The following is a 17,420-nucleotide window of genomic DNA, read 5'->3' as shown; positions in this document are numbered from 1 at the left end:
GATCTCGGCTCACTGCAGCCTCCTCCTCCCAGGTTCAAGCAATTCTCCTGCCTCAGCCTCCCTAGTAGCTGGGATTATAGGCATGTGCCACCAGGCCCAGCTAATTTTGTATTTTTAGTAGAGACGAGGTTTCTCCATGTTGGTCAGGCCGGTCTCGAACTCCTGACCTCAGGTGATCCACCTGGCTCGGCCTCCCAAAGTGCTGGGATTACAGGCGTGAGCCACTGCGCCCGGCCTCCCATTAATTTTATAAGAGGGGATTTCTGGCCAGGTGCAGTGACCCATGCCTATAATCCCAGCATTTGGGGAGGCTGAGGTAGATGGATCACCTGAGCCCAAGAGTTGGAGACCAGCCTGGGCAACATCACGAAATCCCATCTCTACAAAAAATTAAAATTAGCCAGGTGTGGTGGATGTGCATGCAGCTCCAGCTACTCAGGAAGCTGAGGTGTTTGGATCACTTGAGCCTGGGAAGGTGAGGCTGCAGTGATCCGTGACTGCACCACGGCACTCCAACCTGGGTGACACAGCAAGACTGTCTCAGAAAGAAGGAAGGGGAGGATTTCTATTCAAATTTGGAGCTGTTCAAGCTTGTGGCATTTTATATAGGAATGTCTTCATATTGTCATTTAGTCTCATCACAAACCTCTGATAGACCATATGGTTGCATATAATTTAATTAAGATAGGAAATAAAATAACGGGGTGATTTTCAGTCTTGGGGATAGTCATGGAAATAATTTAATGAATGTTTTGTTCTGACCCATTTTAGAACCTTAGCATTCATCTCCTTTCTAAAGGGTATGACCATAATAGCTACATGCTTAACTGAGTTAAAAACATAATAGGTTAAAGTGATTGAGCCTTATGCTTAATGAGTTAATGGGGTGCGGGGAGAATGCCTCTTCCTCACTCCTGAAATTTCCCTCCATGTGAGGGGCCTCTATTTGGTGCAAAGCACCAGAACTCTTTCCCTGCTTCACTTGCCCCTTCAATGATAAGGAGAGATCTTGCTGGTGATTTGGGAGAGGAATTGGGCAAGTATAACTCCGTCCGTGTCTCTCTCTGTCTTGAGAGCCAGTGAAGCCAACAGGGAGTGTGATCTCTTTGCTACAAGAGGCCTGCCGCCATGTGAGTAAACCTACAGTTTTCCAGAACTGCCTGCTGCTGAGTTGGTTAAGTCTAATTCCAGGGCTCAATATTATGAAGCCCACTTTTATGAAGATATAAGCCATGTCTTCCAACATTGGCTTTATCAATCCATGTGATTTGATATGGGCGGATGCTGGGGTGGGCAAGTGATACTATTCATTAGTCTTCCTCAAACCCCAGGACCCCTCTGAAGAAAGCAGTCTTTTCTTATTTATCCCTGTATCACCACAACATGATATGTTTGCAATAAATGTTTATTGCATGGAATGTAATTGAGACAACTTTACTTTTCTGTCCTTGGCCAAGGGGGATGAACTAATTGATCCCTAACATGTCTCTCAGTGTAAATATCCTCTGACACCTTTAAGCTGTCTCAGGTATAAATTATGAATACTTTCTAAAAGATTTTTGAAGAACTCTTCCTTGGGATTCAACATTTTCACTTTGGGAATTTAGTGATGCGCCACACATTGTTACCAGATAGCTACAGAAGAATAAAGTCCCAGGAGGAGTCCACTCTGGAACTTGAGGATTCTGTTGTCTTCGTATTGGTATACAAATTCCAAACATTCTTCAAATGTTCTATAAACAAAACCTAAGAGAGAGGAATGGGTGAGAGTTGTTGGTAGGTGTGGGTGATCATCTTTCTAGCCTAGTTGCTCTCAGTTGAATTGCCCACTGCAGGGAGAGTGGCCTCTGATTATTGTATGAATCCAAAGTGTCCCGTGGATTGCAACAACCTCATGACTGGATTGCCATGCGTTTGCTGAGTCCAAGCTATTGGGGAGTGTTATGGATATATACTACAGTTCCACAGTACAGACCAGGCAGGTGTGGGGTTTAAACTAATCCTTCCTGGCCTTAATGCAGTCTAGGACTTCTCTGTCTCCCCACACATGCTTCCTTTGTTGGTGGCAATGTCCGCATCCCCTTTCAAGATCACGTGTGGGGAAACAATTCCCAGAATGGTTCCTGTGGTTTAGTGTGTACACTTCAAGTGACCTACTTGGTGTCACTTGAAGGTTATCAGGAAAGAACTTATTTTCCAAATCACCAATAGCTACTAGCCTGGAACTCTCACCTCAAGCAATCTAGTCCTTCATTCTAAAGCATGAAGTCTCTAAGTACATCCTGCTAAAAGTTAAAAACCCCTAGCAAGAGGCACATAGTAAGACAGTCAGCCACTATCACTTAGGTGCAAATTGATCTGACAGTTTAACTGGCAGCGCATATCCATCAGGTTCCTTCAGACTTAATTCTCCTTGTTGCCGTGCCTTTACAGTTTCCGCACCTGCTAGACAGTGCTTCAGCTCACACCACCAGCCTCTCTCCATCCCTGCCCTGTAAGTCCACCCAGCCAGAAACCTAATGGTCCCAAAGCCCCAACCTGAGAGCTGCCACACCACACCAGCACAGGTGCCACACCCCCAAGTTCTTTTACATTCCAAACCCACACTTACCAGAATAAAGCAGGATGTCCAAGCAGATAAAATAGAAAAATGCCTTGCTTAAGACGTGTTCCTGTGTTTCAGAAAGCTCCCACAGCCGCCCCAGCACCTGGATCAATTGCGGGTATCTATAGAAAAGAAAAGGTAGTGGCCATTAAAAAGCAGTGGATATTGTAATCCCAGCACTTTGGGAGGCTGAAGCAGGTGGATCACAAGGTCAGGAGTTTGAGACCAGCCTGGCCAACATGGTGAAACCCTGTCTCTACTAAAAATACAAAAATTAGCTGGGCATGGTGGCGGGCGCCTGTAATCCCAGCTACTTGGGAGGCTGAGGCAGGAGAATGACTTGAAACCGGAAGGTGGAGGTTGCAGTGAGCCGATATCATACCACTGCACTCCAGCCTGGGCAAAAGAGCAAAACTCCGTCTCGGAAAAAAAAAAAAAAAAAAAAAAAGCAGTGGATATAATGGACTTTGGGGACTGGAGGGGAGGGGAGGAGGGAAGTGAGAAGTGAGGGATAAAAGACTACATATTGGGTATGCGTACACTGCTCAGGTGACAGGTGCACTAAAATCTCAGAATTCACCTCCATAAAATTCATCTACGTAACCAAAAACCATTTGTACCCCCAAAGCCATTGAATGAAAAAAGCAGTGGATAGGATGAAGTTCAGTAAAGTCCCTTCCTGGTCTATTCTTGGTCCTTCTCAGTAATTTGGAAGCAAATATACTTCTTAAACAGACTTCAAACACACCCCTACCCAGGACTAAAACCTCAATCTCAAATTGGCTCTTTTTTCAAACTGTTCTTTCCTGGGTCCTCTATATCAGGGTGACCAGAGTCAAAGCAAATTGACCTTGGCCTCTAGTCCTGGTTGCTATTCTCTGGCCATTTGCCTCCCTGGAAGACTTTTCCCTTTGTCCCCACCTGATAGTAGTGGAGGCCTGATTCCCACAGCTGGGATGACTGTCTGACTACCCTCTGATCACTGGGCAGAGCAACCAGATTAGAGATGATGCATGGCAAAGAATTCTGTTTAAAAAAAAAAAAAAAAAGACAAGGCCTGGTGCAGTAGCTCATGCCTGTAATCCCAGCACTTTGGGAGGCTGAGATGGGTGGGTCACTTGAGGTCAGGAGTTCAAGACCAGCCTGGCCAACAGGGTGAAACCCCCTCTCTACTAAAAAATACAAAAATTATCTGGGTGTGGTGGCACGTGCCTGTAATCCCAGCTATGTGGGAGATTGAGGCAGGAGAATTGCTTAAACCCGGAAGGCAGAGGTTGCAGTGAGTGGAGATCGCACTACTGCACTCCAGCCTGGGAGACAGAGCAAGACTCTGTCTGGAAAAAAGAAAAAAGGACGACAATGATCAGTTACATTTTCTTACTGCAAACTCTGCTCCCTTCCCCACCCTACAACCAGGCTAAAGTTGAACCCAGAATGCTCAATAATATGACCTCCTCCCCCTAATGTTGGAAAATGCTTTAAGGTAAATACCTGCTGTTCAGAAGGAGACATCTGCTAAGTCTGCAGAGGGACAGATAGTGTTGGTTGGTATTCTGGAGCAGTGCCCACATCTGAAGGGCTCGGGAGCCTGGGAAGAAAACAATTCCAGTATACTGTGGGGCATTCCTTGTATCCTCATGTCCCATCTTGCCCAGCCAGCCCTTACCTAACTCAATGGCCAAGTCCAGGTGTCCCATTATGAACTTGTTGAAGACCAGTGTCTCGGCCACGTATGCCACGATTTCAATGCCCTCGCCTTTCAGGGGGAGGTTGAAGATCCGCTCCATGGCCATGACTTCATATTTGAACCACACACCTTGGTAACCAGCCAGGTGGTGGTATAGCGAATAGTCTAGGTAAGCCTTAATGATCTGAAATGGCAGAGTGGAGGAAGACTGAGGTAGAATGCAAAGCAGAAAGCTCAGGAACATCACTCAATGTCTGCCAGTAAACGTTTGTTTATTAAGCTTGGGAATAGAGCTGGACATTTGGCCAAAGCCATGGGCTTAGATACAGAAATCATATTGGTTTCTGCTACCTGTTTAATGAGTCATTCAGGATAAGCTTGATGGCTCCTTGCCCATGTAGTCCTTAAATGAAATAGAAACATTTTAATTTCTATGAAAAATAAAAGCAATAGCTTATATATTAGATGTATAATTGCAGAGCAAAAAGCCTGCAAGGATACACTCCAAAGTGTAAACAGTTGTTACCTATTTGTTGGGGGTGGGAGGAGAGATTTTACTTTATGCACCTCTGTGATGTTATAACAAGCATGTATAACTTTTGTAATTTAACAAAAAAGAAAGAAAGGTTGGTTGGTTTGGTTTGTTTGGATTTTTTTTTTTTTTTTAAATAAGGACTAGTTTTTTTTGTTTTTTTTTTTTGTTTGTTTGTTTGTTTTTGAGATGGAGTCTGGCTCTGTCACCCAGGCTGGGGTGCAGTGGCCAGATCTCAGCTCACTGCAAGCTCTGCCTCCTGGGTTTATGCCATTCTCCTGCCTCAGCCTCCCGAGTAGCTGGAACTACAGGCGCCCACCACCTCGCCCAGCTAGTTTTTTGTATTTTTTAGTAGAGACAAGGTTTCACCGTGTTAGCCAGCATGGTCTCGATCTCCTGAATTCGTGATCCACCTGTCTCGGCCTCCCAAAGTGCTGGGATTACAGGCTTGAGCCACCGCACCCGGCCAAGGACTAGTTTTAAACCTAATTTGGAGGTCAGGTGCAGTGGCTCACATCTATAATCCCAGCACTTCAGGAGGCTGAGGCAGGAGGATTGCTTGAGCTCAGGAGTTCCAGATGAGCCTGGGCACAATAGCGAGACCCTGTTTCAACAACAACAAAAACTAGCCAGGCATGGTGGCACATGCCTGTAGTCCTACCTACTCAGGAGGCTGAGACGGGAGGTCACTTGAGCACAGGAGTTTGAGCCCAGCCTGGGCAATACAGTGAGACTCGATCTCTACAAAAGATTAAAAAAAAAAAAAGCCAGCATGATGACACAAGCCTGTAATCCTAGCTACTCAGGAAGCTGAGGTGTTTGGGAGGATCACTTGAGCAGGGGAGGTTGAGGCTGCAGTGAGCCATGATCACGCCACTGCACTCCAGCCTGGGTGACTGAGTGAGACCTTTCTCAAAAACAAACAAACAAATCAATCTAATTTGGAGATTTAAGAGAAACTGGTTACTCTAAACAACTCTTTAAAAAGATAAAGTTGCTTCAGAGTATACATGCTTAGAGAATAGTGAAGAGAAAAGCGTTCCTTCTAAAGAAGCAGTTTTATTATATATACAAAAACAAAAGAATACACATAAACTACTTTGAAAAATACAAACAGGAAAAATATAGTATCTCTAGTGGTGGGAGTATTGGGGTAGGGGAAGTATTTTAGAGTAGAGGCTTTTTTCTTGGAATTCCTCAGATGGGACAAAATAAGCAGCCTACAAATTCTGTGTTATAGGCAGGTCCCTGGATACTTAAACCGTAGTCAGTCTTAGAGAATTCCTTTCTTCCTGGTTTGGAACATGCTCCAGAAAATGCTACCAGAAGGTAAGGATAGCCAGAAATGGTGGTGGGGGAGAGAGAATTGTTGGGTACGAGAAATCCAAGGCTGACTGCCTTGGATTTGGACCAAGAGAATGGAAGTCCAACTGCTTCACTTTACAGAGCAAATATAAAGCTCCGTGTTTCTGCAGCTTGCCAGTGGTCACACTGCAGATAGGCGGAGTCCTGGAAACCACCCTCTGGCTCTCAGTCTGGGTCTTTCCGTTCTCCTATGCTGAGTCCCTCACCTGCTTTTGAGCACTGAGGGGAGTGCTTCTCTGCTTTCAATCCCAGTCACCTTGACGACAAATGTCTTGGTTCACATTCCAACCTGACTTTTTATTTTCCCCACCCCAACTCTACCAGAGTTCTTAGGATATAGCTCCAAGTGTGAAGAAGTATTTCGGTCAATATAAATTGCTTGAGCAACTGCAACTGTTCTAGAAACTTAGGATATGAACAAGACAGCTGAAGAGGTCCTTACTTCCATGGGATTTACACACTGGTAAGGGAGAGAGACAAAGAACCAATGCAGGAGCAAACAAAAAATTGTCAAATGGTAATAATACCTATTAAAACAGAGTGACAAGTTAGAAAGTGAATGGGTGGCCATGACCTGTTCCCTCCAGGCAGAGGGAACATCCAGTGACAGATGGGGTTAAATTTCTGGTTTGAGGAACCAAAAGAGGACCAATATGGCTGGGCCTGTGGCTCCTTCATGGCCTATGGAGCTAGGATAGGATGGGAAATAGGCAGGGGTCAATCTTGATGGGCTTTATAAATACTTCTGTATTCTAGAAGAGCCAGCCCAAGTTCACCAAAAGGAACTAATGTAGAGGACAGACTCCAGGTTAGGAATCTAAGCTCCTCCATTTTTGGTGCTACTTGACCCCTTCCCTTAATTCTTGATAATGAATGACTCCAGGAGGAAGAAACCCAGACTTAATGTACTTTCATAAAGGAGCAAGGTCACTCTCATTAGATGAGTTCGATTTAGCTTAATAATTTCTTGATCATGTCTCCTGATATCTTCTTCATCCAGTCAAGGCTTCCTTGGTTATGACCTAGACTAGTGGTTCTCCCAATTCATCCTGGGAGCCCTAGGGATCCCTGACACCTTTTCAGAGAACACATGAGGTCAAAGCTAGTTCCATAATATCCAGGCATTAACATTTTTATTTTTATTTTTATTTTTAAAGTCTCGCTCTTGTCATCCAGGCTGGAGTGCAATGGCATGATCTTGGCTCACTGCAACCTCCGCCTCCTGGGTTCAAGCAATTCTCCTGCCTCGGCCTCCCGAGTAGCTGGGATTACAGGCACCCACCACCACACTCAGCTAATTTTTGTATTTTTAGTAGAAATGGGTTTCCCCATCTTAGCCAGGCTAGTCTCGAACTCCTGACTTCACGTGATCTGCCCACCTCAGCCTCCCAAAGTACTGGGATTACAGGCGTGAGCCACCACGCCCGGCTAATATCCAGACATTATTTGGGACAGGAAAAATAGTGAAAGACCTTGTAATAGGCAAAAACACAAACTTAATGGGGGTCCTACCTAGCTTACTAATCAAAGTCATCTCTATTTTTCTTTGGACTATCTTACAACTACGTTGCAGAAAACTGATAATAATGTAAGTGATATAATTTGTTTTTCATAGAAATGTAAATATTCAGTGGAATACAAGCAATTATTACGCTGTTACTAGGTAAGTTTTGTATCCATTGGTAAATTGAATTCTCCTTGGAACCACTTGGTTCCAATCTTACTAATTTTGATTGAGTCAACTCAGTGAGTTAAATAAAATCTTTGATGTGTACTTTCCATATCTGTTATGACTTACAATTCTATATTTTTAAAAATGAATTACCCTTTAACATTTCTCTCTTTCGCCCTCATTCTCTCATGAATATATACTGGAGTCTTCCAGAGGCAACATATGTGATATTGCAACAGTGAAACCAGAAGCAGATGTGAGAATCTAGTTGTCTTCTATGAAGCCAGACATTAAAATATTGGCAAAACTTTAATACAATGCCACATTTCCCATTTTTTGTTTAGGGAACACAGTTTTAAAAAATGAAAATGGTAATTATGTTAATATGTAATCAGCTTATCTTTATTTTAAAATAATATTGTAGGCCAGGTGCAGTGCTTCATGCCTATAATCCCAGCACTTTGGAAGGCCAGTGTGGGTGGATCACTTGAGACCAGGAGTTCAAGACCAGCCTGGCCAACATGGTGAAACCCCGTCTCTAGTAAAAATACAAAAATTAGCGGGGTGTGGTGCCGCGCGCCTGTAGTCCCAGCTACTCAGGAGGCTGAGGCAAGCCTCTCTTGAAACCGGGAAGTGGAGTTGCAGTGAGCCGAGATCGTGCCACTGCACTCCAGCCTGGGTGACACAGCGAGATACCATCTCAAAAAAAACAGCAAATAATAATAATAATAATAATATTTTCGAATTTTCTTGGCTTTTGTTTCTTATATGATATTAATAGATTCAACCCATATAAATAAAAGCTATTTGGGATCTTCAGTAATTTTTAAGAGTGTGAAATGATCTTGGAGCCAAAGTGTTTGAGAACTGCTGGCCTTGTCAAAACAAGCCAGTCAGAAAGCCTTCTATTATTATATCCTCAGAATTTTGAATCCTAATTGGCTTTCACTAGGCTTTTCTTCCCAAATGAAATTCAGAAACTTAAAGGAGCAGCTACAAAAATCCCCTACCTGGAAATGATTTTGAGTTTCCAGTGCAGTATTCATTTGCATCATAACTGCCAGCTGGGCATAATACTTCCAGTGAAAAAAATAACTGTAGCTATAGATGCGCCACAGCAAGGAGAGGCAGACAGTTTGCCGGTAAAGTTGTGCCAGCCTCTTCTTCCTATTGGATAAAGTCAACACAAATGGAAGTTAAGAGGTATCATTATTACCATGCTTTAGGGGAGCACAGGTACATAGTGTCCTTACTTACTATGGGCCTGGGAATTAAATCTGACTTGAATTTGAGGCCTGTCTCCATGACGGACAAACAAGCACATTAATTTTTATGGAGCACATTTTCTCCATTGTGAAATGGGAATCATAATACCTACTTTATAATGATTAAGATAATTTATGTAAAGTGTCTGTCCTGTGTCAGGTAATTGCTAAATGAAGCTATTTAAAAAGCCCATTGGTATTATTCATCACATTTGATTCTGATGACAATCCTGTAACAAAAGAGTGGAATGACTGACTCCATTTTACATATGAGGAAGGTGAGACTCAGGTTAAGTAATTAAGGCAAAGACACACAGCTGGAATGTGGTGGTGCCAGGATTCAAACTCCATCTACCTCCAGCCCAAAAGCCCAGTGTATTATTTTCTCCATTGCACACTGCTTTCAGGAACTAGTTCTCAGCTCAACAGAGGTGGGTGTCAGGCCTCTGAGCCCAAGCCAAGGCATCGCATCCTCTGTGACTTGCACATATACGCCCAGATGGCCTGAAGTAACTGAAGAATCACAAAAAAAGTGCAAATGCCCTGCCTCGCCTTAACTGATGACATTCCACCACAAAAGAAGTGAAAATGGCCGGTCCTTGCCTTAACTGATGACACTACCTGGTGAAAGTCCTTTTCCTGGCTCATCCTGGCTCAAAAAGCTCCCCTACTGAGCACCTTGTGACTCCCACTCCAGCCCGCCAGAGAACAACCCCCCTTTGACTGTAATTTTCCTTTACCTACCCGAATCCTATAAAACGGCCCCACCCTTATCTCTCTTCGCTGACTCTCTTTTCGGACTCAGCCCGCCTGCCCCCAGGTGATTAAAAAGCTTTATTGCTCACACAAAGCCTGTTTGGTGGTCTCTTCACATGGATGCACATGACAGTGGGAAAGGAAAACAAAAACTCAGGATCCCAATTCACTATGCCAAAAGGAAAAAATTAAGCTGAAAGCTGAGTCATGCAAGAAGTCGCCTTTCCTTTTGTTCGTTAGCAGACAGCTCCAGATAAAAAGTTAAGTACCTGCACAGGCAGCTACTCTATGTCTGCCTTATCCTGCTTTAGGTGCCTATTTACTGAGTGTGAGACAATACATAATTGACTATTCCCCTAGCTGCTCCTTTTCTCTTGCAACATATGGATTATCATGCCCTCCCTCATTTTCCTCCAGCCCACTTTTTCCCTTTAAATACTGCAGTCTCAAACAAGGACTGTTTCTGTGGTTTTGTGTTTTTTTTCTTCTGGGCATGTCCTTAACTTTGGCAAAATAAACTTACAAATTGATTGAGACCTGTCTCGGGTACTTTCCCCCCCCGCCCCCCCACTGGCCAGAGCCTCCAGTACAATGCTGAATAGAAATAGTAATAATGGGCATTCTTTTTTTTATTTCTTTTTTATTATACTTTAAGTTCTAGGGTACATGTGCACAACGTGCAGGTTTCTTACATATGTATACATGTGCCATGTTGGTGTGCTGCACCCATTAACTCGTCATTTACATTAGGTATATCTCCTAATGCTATCCCTTCCCCCTCCCCTCAGGTACTTTTTAGTTTACAAAAAAAAAAAAAAAAAAAAAAAGAGGATTTTTGTTTTGTTTTGTTTTGTTTTGAGATAGAGTCTCTCTCTGTTGTCCAGGTTGAAGTGCAGTGGCGTGATCCCAGCTTACTGCAACCTCTGCTTCCCAGGTTCAATCGATTTTCTTGCCTCAGCTTCCCTAGTAAGTAGTTGGGATTACAGGCACATGCCACCAGGCCTGGCTAACTCTTCTGTGTTTTCAGTAGAGACGGGGTTTCGCCATGTTGGCCAGGCTGGTCCTGAACCCCTGACCTCAGGTGATCTGCCTGCCTCAGCCTCCCAAAGTGCTGGGATAGCAAGCATGAGCCACTGCGCCCAGCCAAAAAATGAGTATTGTTACCAATTGCATTTGTGAAAGGAAAATATCTTGGCCCCCAAAATCACTAAGGAAAACTCAAGCTGGAAACTGCTTAGGGCAAACCTGCCTCCGGTTCTATTCAAAGTCACTCCTCCGCTCACTGAGAGAGATGCATATCTGATTTGACTCCTTTGGAAAGGCTAATCGGAAACTCACAAAAATGCAACCATTTGTGTCTCACCTATCTGTGACCTGGAAGCTCCCTCCCAACTTCCTGCCTTTGCTTCAAGTTGTCCCGCCTTTGCAGACCGAACCAATGTATGTTGGTTCTTACATATGTTGATTGATGTCTCCTGTCTCCCTAAATGTATAAAATCAAGCTGTGCCCTGATCACCTTGGGCACATGTCATTAGGACCTCCTGAGGTTGTGTCACAGGCATGTCCTCAACCCTGGCAAAATAAGCTTTCTAAATTATGATGTGGAAATGATTTTTTTTTAAAGGTTCTAAGGAAACATGGACAGGGTAAAATCTCTCTCTCTCCGTTTTTTTTTTTTTTTTTTTTTTTTTTTTGAGATGGAGTCTCGCTCTGTCGCCCAGGCTGGAGTGCAGTGGCGCGATCTCGGCTCACTGCAACTTCCACCTCCCTGGTTCGAGCAATGCCCCTGCCTCAGCCTCCCAAATAGCTGGAATTACAGGTGCACGCCATCACGCCCGGCTAATTTATTTTTTAGTAGAGACAGGTTTCACCATGTTGACCAGACTGGTCTCAAACTCCTGACCTCAGGCAATCCAACCACCTCAGCCTCCCTAAGTGTTGGTATTACAGGTGTGAGCCACAACACCTAGCCCAGGGTAAAATCTCTTATAGGGCATTCATGAGGGTCATGGACACTCTGACATTAAATGTTGTTCCATGTTATACTCATTTTTGAGATGAGAACCTTTTGACCTGCGGATACTTAAAGCCGACAACTCCTCAGTTTTTTCTTCTTCAACACTTTTCTACCTTTTCCCTTTGTGCAGGTACTTCTTACTCCTTTTATAAAATGTGAAATGTGTGAATTACCTGTTTTAGCAGATGAAAATACAGGATGCCCAGTTAAATTCGAATTTTAAAACTAATAATTTTTATGGAACGCATATGTCCTAAATATTTCATATGATAGATGTATACTAAAAAAAGTATTCACTGTTTATCTGAAATTCAAACTGAGGCATCCTGCAGCCCTATGTGTAATGCAAAGACCACTGCCTTCTCAGAGAGATCTCTGCTGAACATCTCCCACCCCTTCCTCCTGGGGTTTCCAGGAACAGCCAGGTAGTCCCAGGAGCCCACCTCCAGCGTGCACAGGAACTCAGCTCCATTACGTTTCCTTTTCACCTCAGGATTCCCTACATTTAAAGGAACACGTTTGGAAGCTGGGGAAGGCAGTTTTTGATGGGGTTGCAAAAGAGTTGTGGTAACTTGCTTGTAGGAATAGATGTTTGTATCTTAGGCAGAACCTATAGTAATATAGCTGCTGAGCTCTCCCAAGATGGAAGAGGTGTCCTCTGTTAGCTCTCCAGGCACCCAACAAGGTGGCATTTCCTTTGGTATGAATTGCTAGATAGGTGGAGTATTTTTTAATAATTCAAGCATACACACAGCAAACAAGAGTATAATGAGCGAAATGCGCTCAACACCTGCCTTCAACAACTAGCAACATGCTTATTTCATCGACCTCTCCACTCACTATTTCTCCCCACTCACTATTATTATAGTTATCTTATAGGTAGAAGTTATATATATTGAAATGCCCAAATCTTAACAGTACAATTTTGACCAACAGCTACCCCCATGTAACCCACATTGCTGTTGAGATTCACAGATGGGTGGGAGTTTTGTCCTTTGGCAAACGTCTTCAGGGCTTGCTATTTTTCTTCGTGGGGGCAAAACCCAGTGTCTTAGCATCTAATGGAAGAGGGCTTGTGAATGAGGTCCCAGGAGCAGTGCAGGTTCCATCCAATGAGAACACGGATCGCCACGGGGGTTAAAGGGCTAGATGAGTTGGGAGGGACCCTAGAACTCACCTTACAATGAGGTCCCTTATGTTTGTGTCATCAAGATTCCCTTTTGCAAAAACTGCCCTTAAAGTACTTTGTGGCAACCCTGGTCTGGAAGCATCTCCCACACTCGCCCCCTCCCCAGTGAATGGTCAGAGACAGACAGGAGTCCTTGTGCCCCCCGGAGGCCAGGCTTTGGGGGCTGACTTGGATTATGTGTAGGGCTCTAAGGGGAGTGGGACTAAACAGTCTGCTCACCCCAGCTCATTCCCTTACCCTGGAGGTGGGCTGTCTTGGGCCTGCTGATTCACATAATGAAAGTGTCTGTTTTTCTCGATACGGATATGGAGAAACAAGGAGATTAAGTTGTAAGGAAAGATTCGGTTGAGGAGCTTCAGTGCCTTCCTGAGCATTTTCTTGGCAAGCGCTATCTGGCCCATATTGAAACAGACCTACAGGGAGGTGGGAGGAAAGACAGGAAAAGAGGAAAACGATTATTCTAAATCAGTAGGTCCCCACAATCCATATTTTGGGGATTGTTATCAAAAAGGTAATTTATGGACCAGAAACGAAATCTTCCTGTGCCTGGCATAATAGAAAATGTCTATTGGATATATGCATGAAGCATGGTTGAATGACTAGGATTTAGCATCTTAGTTGTGCATTGTCTACCCCTGGGACAATGTTTACCCATTCAGGTCCATTTTTAGAGACTGTAACAAAAATATTTCATAAAGGTGTCAACCTGGGCCGGGCACAGTGGCTCACACCTATAATCCCAGCACTTTGGGCGGTCACAGCAGGTGGATCACTTGAGGTCAGGAGTTTGAGACCAGCCTAGCCAACATGGTGAAACCCCATCTCTACTAAAATACAAAAATTAGTTGGGCGTGGTGGCACATGCACATGCCTGTAATCCCAGCTACTCTGGAGGCTGAGGCAGGAGAATCACTTGAACCCAGGAGGCGGAAGCTGCAGAGAGCCGAGATTGCACCACTGTATTCCAGGCTGGGCAACAGAGCAAGACTCCCTCTCAAAAAAAAAAAAGATGTCAACCTGGAAGACAGGAAAGATCTTGCTGGTAAGCCATGGTGAGGAGGCTGGAGCCCAGGAATTTGAGTTTCTAGAGTCTTGGCTAGAAGTCTGTGGCAAGAAATGGGAGGAGGGTATAAAAAGTATAGGGATGACTTCTACTTCTATGGAAAGGTCTAAGATATATAACAGATTAATTCAAGTCTTTAATGGTTTCTTACCTCACCTTTGAGGCTGTAAAAGGTGGCAGACTCAAATGTCTGGCTCCAAGATTTGTCCTTCTCGAGAGTTTTTAGCAACTTCTCTCCTTCATTTAAATACATATATGCCTGTAACCAGCCCAAGGAGTAGAAAAGTGTTGATTTAGCAGGGACTGAGCCCACAGAAGGGCCATTGCCCCAGACTCTACTGAAGGAAGAGATGCAGGAGCCATTTCAGTGACCACCTCCACTTCCATCCCCAGCTCCACTGATTAAAATAGGCTTCCAAATTCCAGACAGGAGCTGATGGGTAAAGATCTCACCTTCATGCTTACTTTTGTCTGCTGGATGACTCCATCAAGACAATGAATCTGGAAATCACCTTTCCTCATGCTGTCATCTAGGTTGCCTTAGCTGAAGTTTCCCTCAAACCAATTTCTTCCTCTCAGTAAATCTATCCCCAACCTCCCTATTTCTAACCACACACCCACCTCCCTTGACCAGCATCCCCACATCTGTGAGAAGCTGGTCTTCAGCTTTGAAATGAATTATGAATCACCCCCATTTCCTTTGCCAGGGCCATTTTGGGAGGTGGATGAGGAAGGTAAGTCTCTGCACAACTCTCATTACTTCATCTTCACCTCCTAACATCATTAGGCAAATCTTAGCACATGTGCACATCAAGGTAAGATCAGACTTGAAGAACAAAGTAAGATGAGGCAATATCTCCCAGTCTCATGCATCTTGTTGGGTGTGTGTGGGAGGCAAAAAAAAAAAAGGGAGACAAGATGAGTTGGCCACCAGCCCCAGTCCCACCGGAGTTTCTTTAATGGGAGAGGGGGTACAAATGGCACATTCTGGGACCTTGCACTGGGGCTCTGCTTCTAATCATTGTCTTCCTGATCACTGTGCACTCCTTATCGAATGAAACGGGTATGCATAGGTTTTAGAAAGTTGGCCCCCAGGGCGACCTAAGCCTCCTCCTCCTGGGACTCATTGGCTACATCCCCATCATCACCCTGAATATGTGCATGAAATATGCAGGAGACTTTCCTTCTTAACATAAATGCTTTCAAGGACAGGAACTTAGTGACATTTTTAATAGTTTAATTTTAGAATTTTATATAAATCTAAGGTAGGAGGGTTGATTAGGCTGCTGTGACCAGTAGCAACTGTAAATTGTGGAAGGTCTATGAAGCTCCTCCTGAAGCTGGCTGAAGTCAGATGAAGCAAGGGCCCAGGAAGACATTTCCTCAAGTGAGTTCATGGAAGGTTAGCCCAGCCAGCTGCTCCATGAAAAGAGATCTAAGAGCAAATAAGTTTGAGAAACACAGTCTACTTCAGCCTAGCCTGGCCTTTACCCTTCTGTGTCCTCTGAACAGATTTATATGTATCTCAGTATATCAAAGGCCCTGAAGTATCTACAGGAATCTATTTACCTGTATTCAGCTCAGTGATTTCCAACTTACTTAACAATGAATTCTGTTTATTTCATTATGTGTATCAAATCCCCTCATTTCTAGGGGCATATTGCCCTGGAACCTCATTTGTAATTACCCTAGAGAAGCATTCACTAGTGCTTTGGTGGTCTAAGGGTATGTGCGATAATCCAGCACACATTACATGATGACGAAGGTGGGGAGAGCCTCTTTGGGGATCACAAGATTAAAACCAGAATTGGCTGGGCATAGTGGCTCATGCTTGTAATTCTAGCACTTTGGAAGGCCAAGGCGGGCGGATCCCTTGAGCTCAGGTGTTCAAGACCAGCCTGGGCAACATAGTGTAACCCCATCTCTACCAAGAACACAGAAAATTAGCCGGGCATGGTGGCACATGTCTGCGGTCCCAGCTACTCTGGAGGCTAAGGTGGGAGCATGGCTTGATCCCAGGAGGCAGAGAATGCGCCACTACACTCCATCCTGGGTGACAAAGTGAGATTTCATCTCAAAAACAAAACAAAAAACCAGAATTGCACTCATCCAAAGACCTATAGGTATTTTGCACTCACAGGTATTTTAGGCTTAACAGAGGGTAAATGCCACTTGAGGAAGACTATACTAAGAGTCCTCTCTGCATCATTTTGGGAATGAGATGTGCCCCCTTACCTCCCATACAGGTAGACAGTTCATGGCAAGTTTCTAAAGGTGGCAATATTTTAAATAATTTACAATGCTAGTTGCAATGTATTCCAATTCTCTTTTCTCAATCTTATATCATTTCCCTTCTAAGCAATGTGATTTTCAGTGGAAAGGGGTGCTGTTGGGAATATACAATGTGAAGTAATCAGAAAGCATGCTGGAGCTTCCCTTCTGGCTCTGTGTTACATGAATTGTCTCTAGGGTGGAGGTGGTCTGGGTAGAAACAGCTTACCATGTAGTTATCATGCAAGATGAGATAAGCAGATGCAATTTCTAAGAAGTAATATAGGGCTTTGTTATTTTCTCCCAACGCCAGAAAATGGTGGGCCAGAGGCAAGATGACAATCTCTAGGATTTCTTCACACTGGCAAGATTCCAGAGGGATAATGTCTTCATCAGATGTCTTCATTTTTATTAACACGTCGTCAAAGAAATTCAATATCTTTTCTCTTATTTTGTCAGGACTGTCCATATGCAGAAATAAATAATAGTAACTTACACAGTATCACTTTTGATATTAAAATATCTTTAGGCCAGGCGCAGTGGCTCATGCCTGTAATTCCAGCACTTTGGGAGGCCGAGGCGGGTGGATCACCTGAGATCAGGAGTTCAAGACCAGCCTGGCCAACCTGGTGAAACCCCATCTCTACTAAAAATACAAAAATTAGGCCGGGCGCAGTGGCTCACACCTGTAATCCCAGCACTTTGGGAGGCCAAGGCAAGCGGATCACGAGGTCAGGAGATCGAGACCGTCCTGGCTAACACGGTGAAATCCCATCTCTACTAAAAATACAGAAAATTAGCCGGGCGTGGTGGCAGGCACCTGTAGTCCCAGCTACTCAGGAGGCTGAGGCAGGAGAATCACTTGAACCCAGGAGGTGGAGGTTGCAGTGAGCTGAGATTGTAGCACTGCACTCCAGCCTGGGTGACAGAGCAAGACTCCGTCTCAAAACAAAATAAAATAAAATAAAATAAAATATCTTTAAAAACAAAAGAGCAG

General features: G+C 44.1%; 1 protein-coding gene across 1 annotated transcript in view; it reads right to left on the bottom strand.

Moving 5' to 3' along the window:
- Window positions 1-17,420, bottom strand: part of ADCY10 (adenylate cyclase 10) — an 88,378-nt gene that overhangs the window by 12,338 nt on the left and 58,620 nt on the right. The window contains exons 22-29 of the mRNA XM_007989636.3: window positions 16,653-16,884; window positions 14,304-14,411; window positions 13,327-13,502; window positions 8,872-9,028; window positions 4,272-4,476; window positions 4,097-4,193; window positions 2,612-2,727; window positions 1,629-1,746 (exon numbers count right to left, since the gene is read on the bottom strand). Coding sequence (XP_007987827.2) covers window positions 1,629-1,746; window positions 2,612-2,727; window positions 4,097-4,193; window positions 4,272-4,476; window positions 8,872-9,028; window positions 13,327-13,502; window positions 14,304-14,411; window positions 16,653-16,884 — 1,209 coding nt within the window. The remainder of the gene's footprint in view (window positions 1-1,628; window positions 1,747-2,611; window positions 2,728-4,096; window positions 4,194-4,271; window positions 4,477-8,871; window positions 9,029-13,326; window positions 13,503-14,303; window positions 14,412-16,652; window positions 16,885-17,420) is intronic.

This window comes from Chlorocebus sabaeus, chromosome 25, assembly GCF_047675955.1.
Source record: "Chlorocebus sabaeus isolate Y175 chromosome 25, mChlSab1.0.hap1, whole genome shotgun sequence".
NCBI lineage: Eukaryota > Metazoa > Chordata > Mammalia > Primates > Cercopithecidae > Chlorocebus > Chlorocebus sabaeus.
This window is presented reverse-complemented; position numbering and strand designations above follow the sequence as displayed.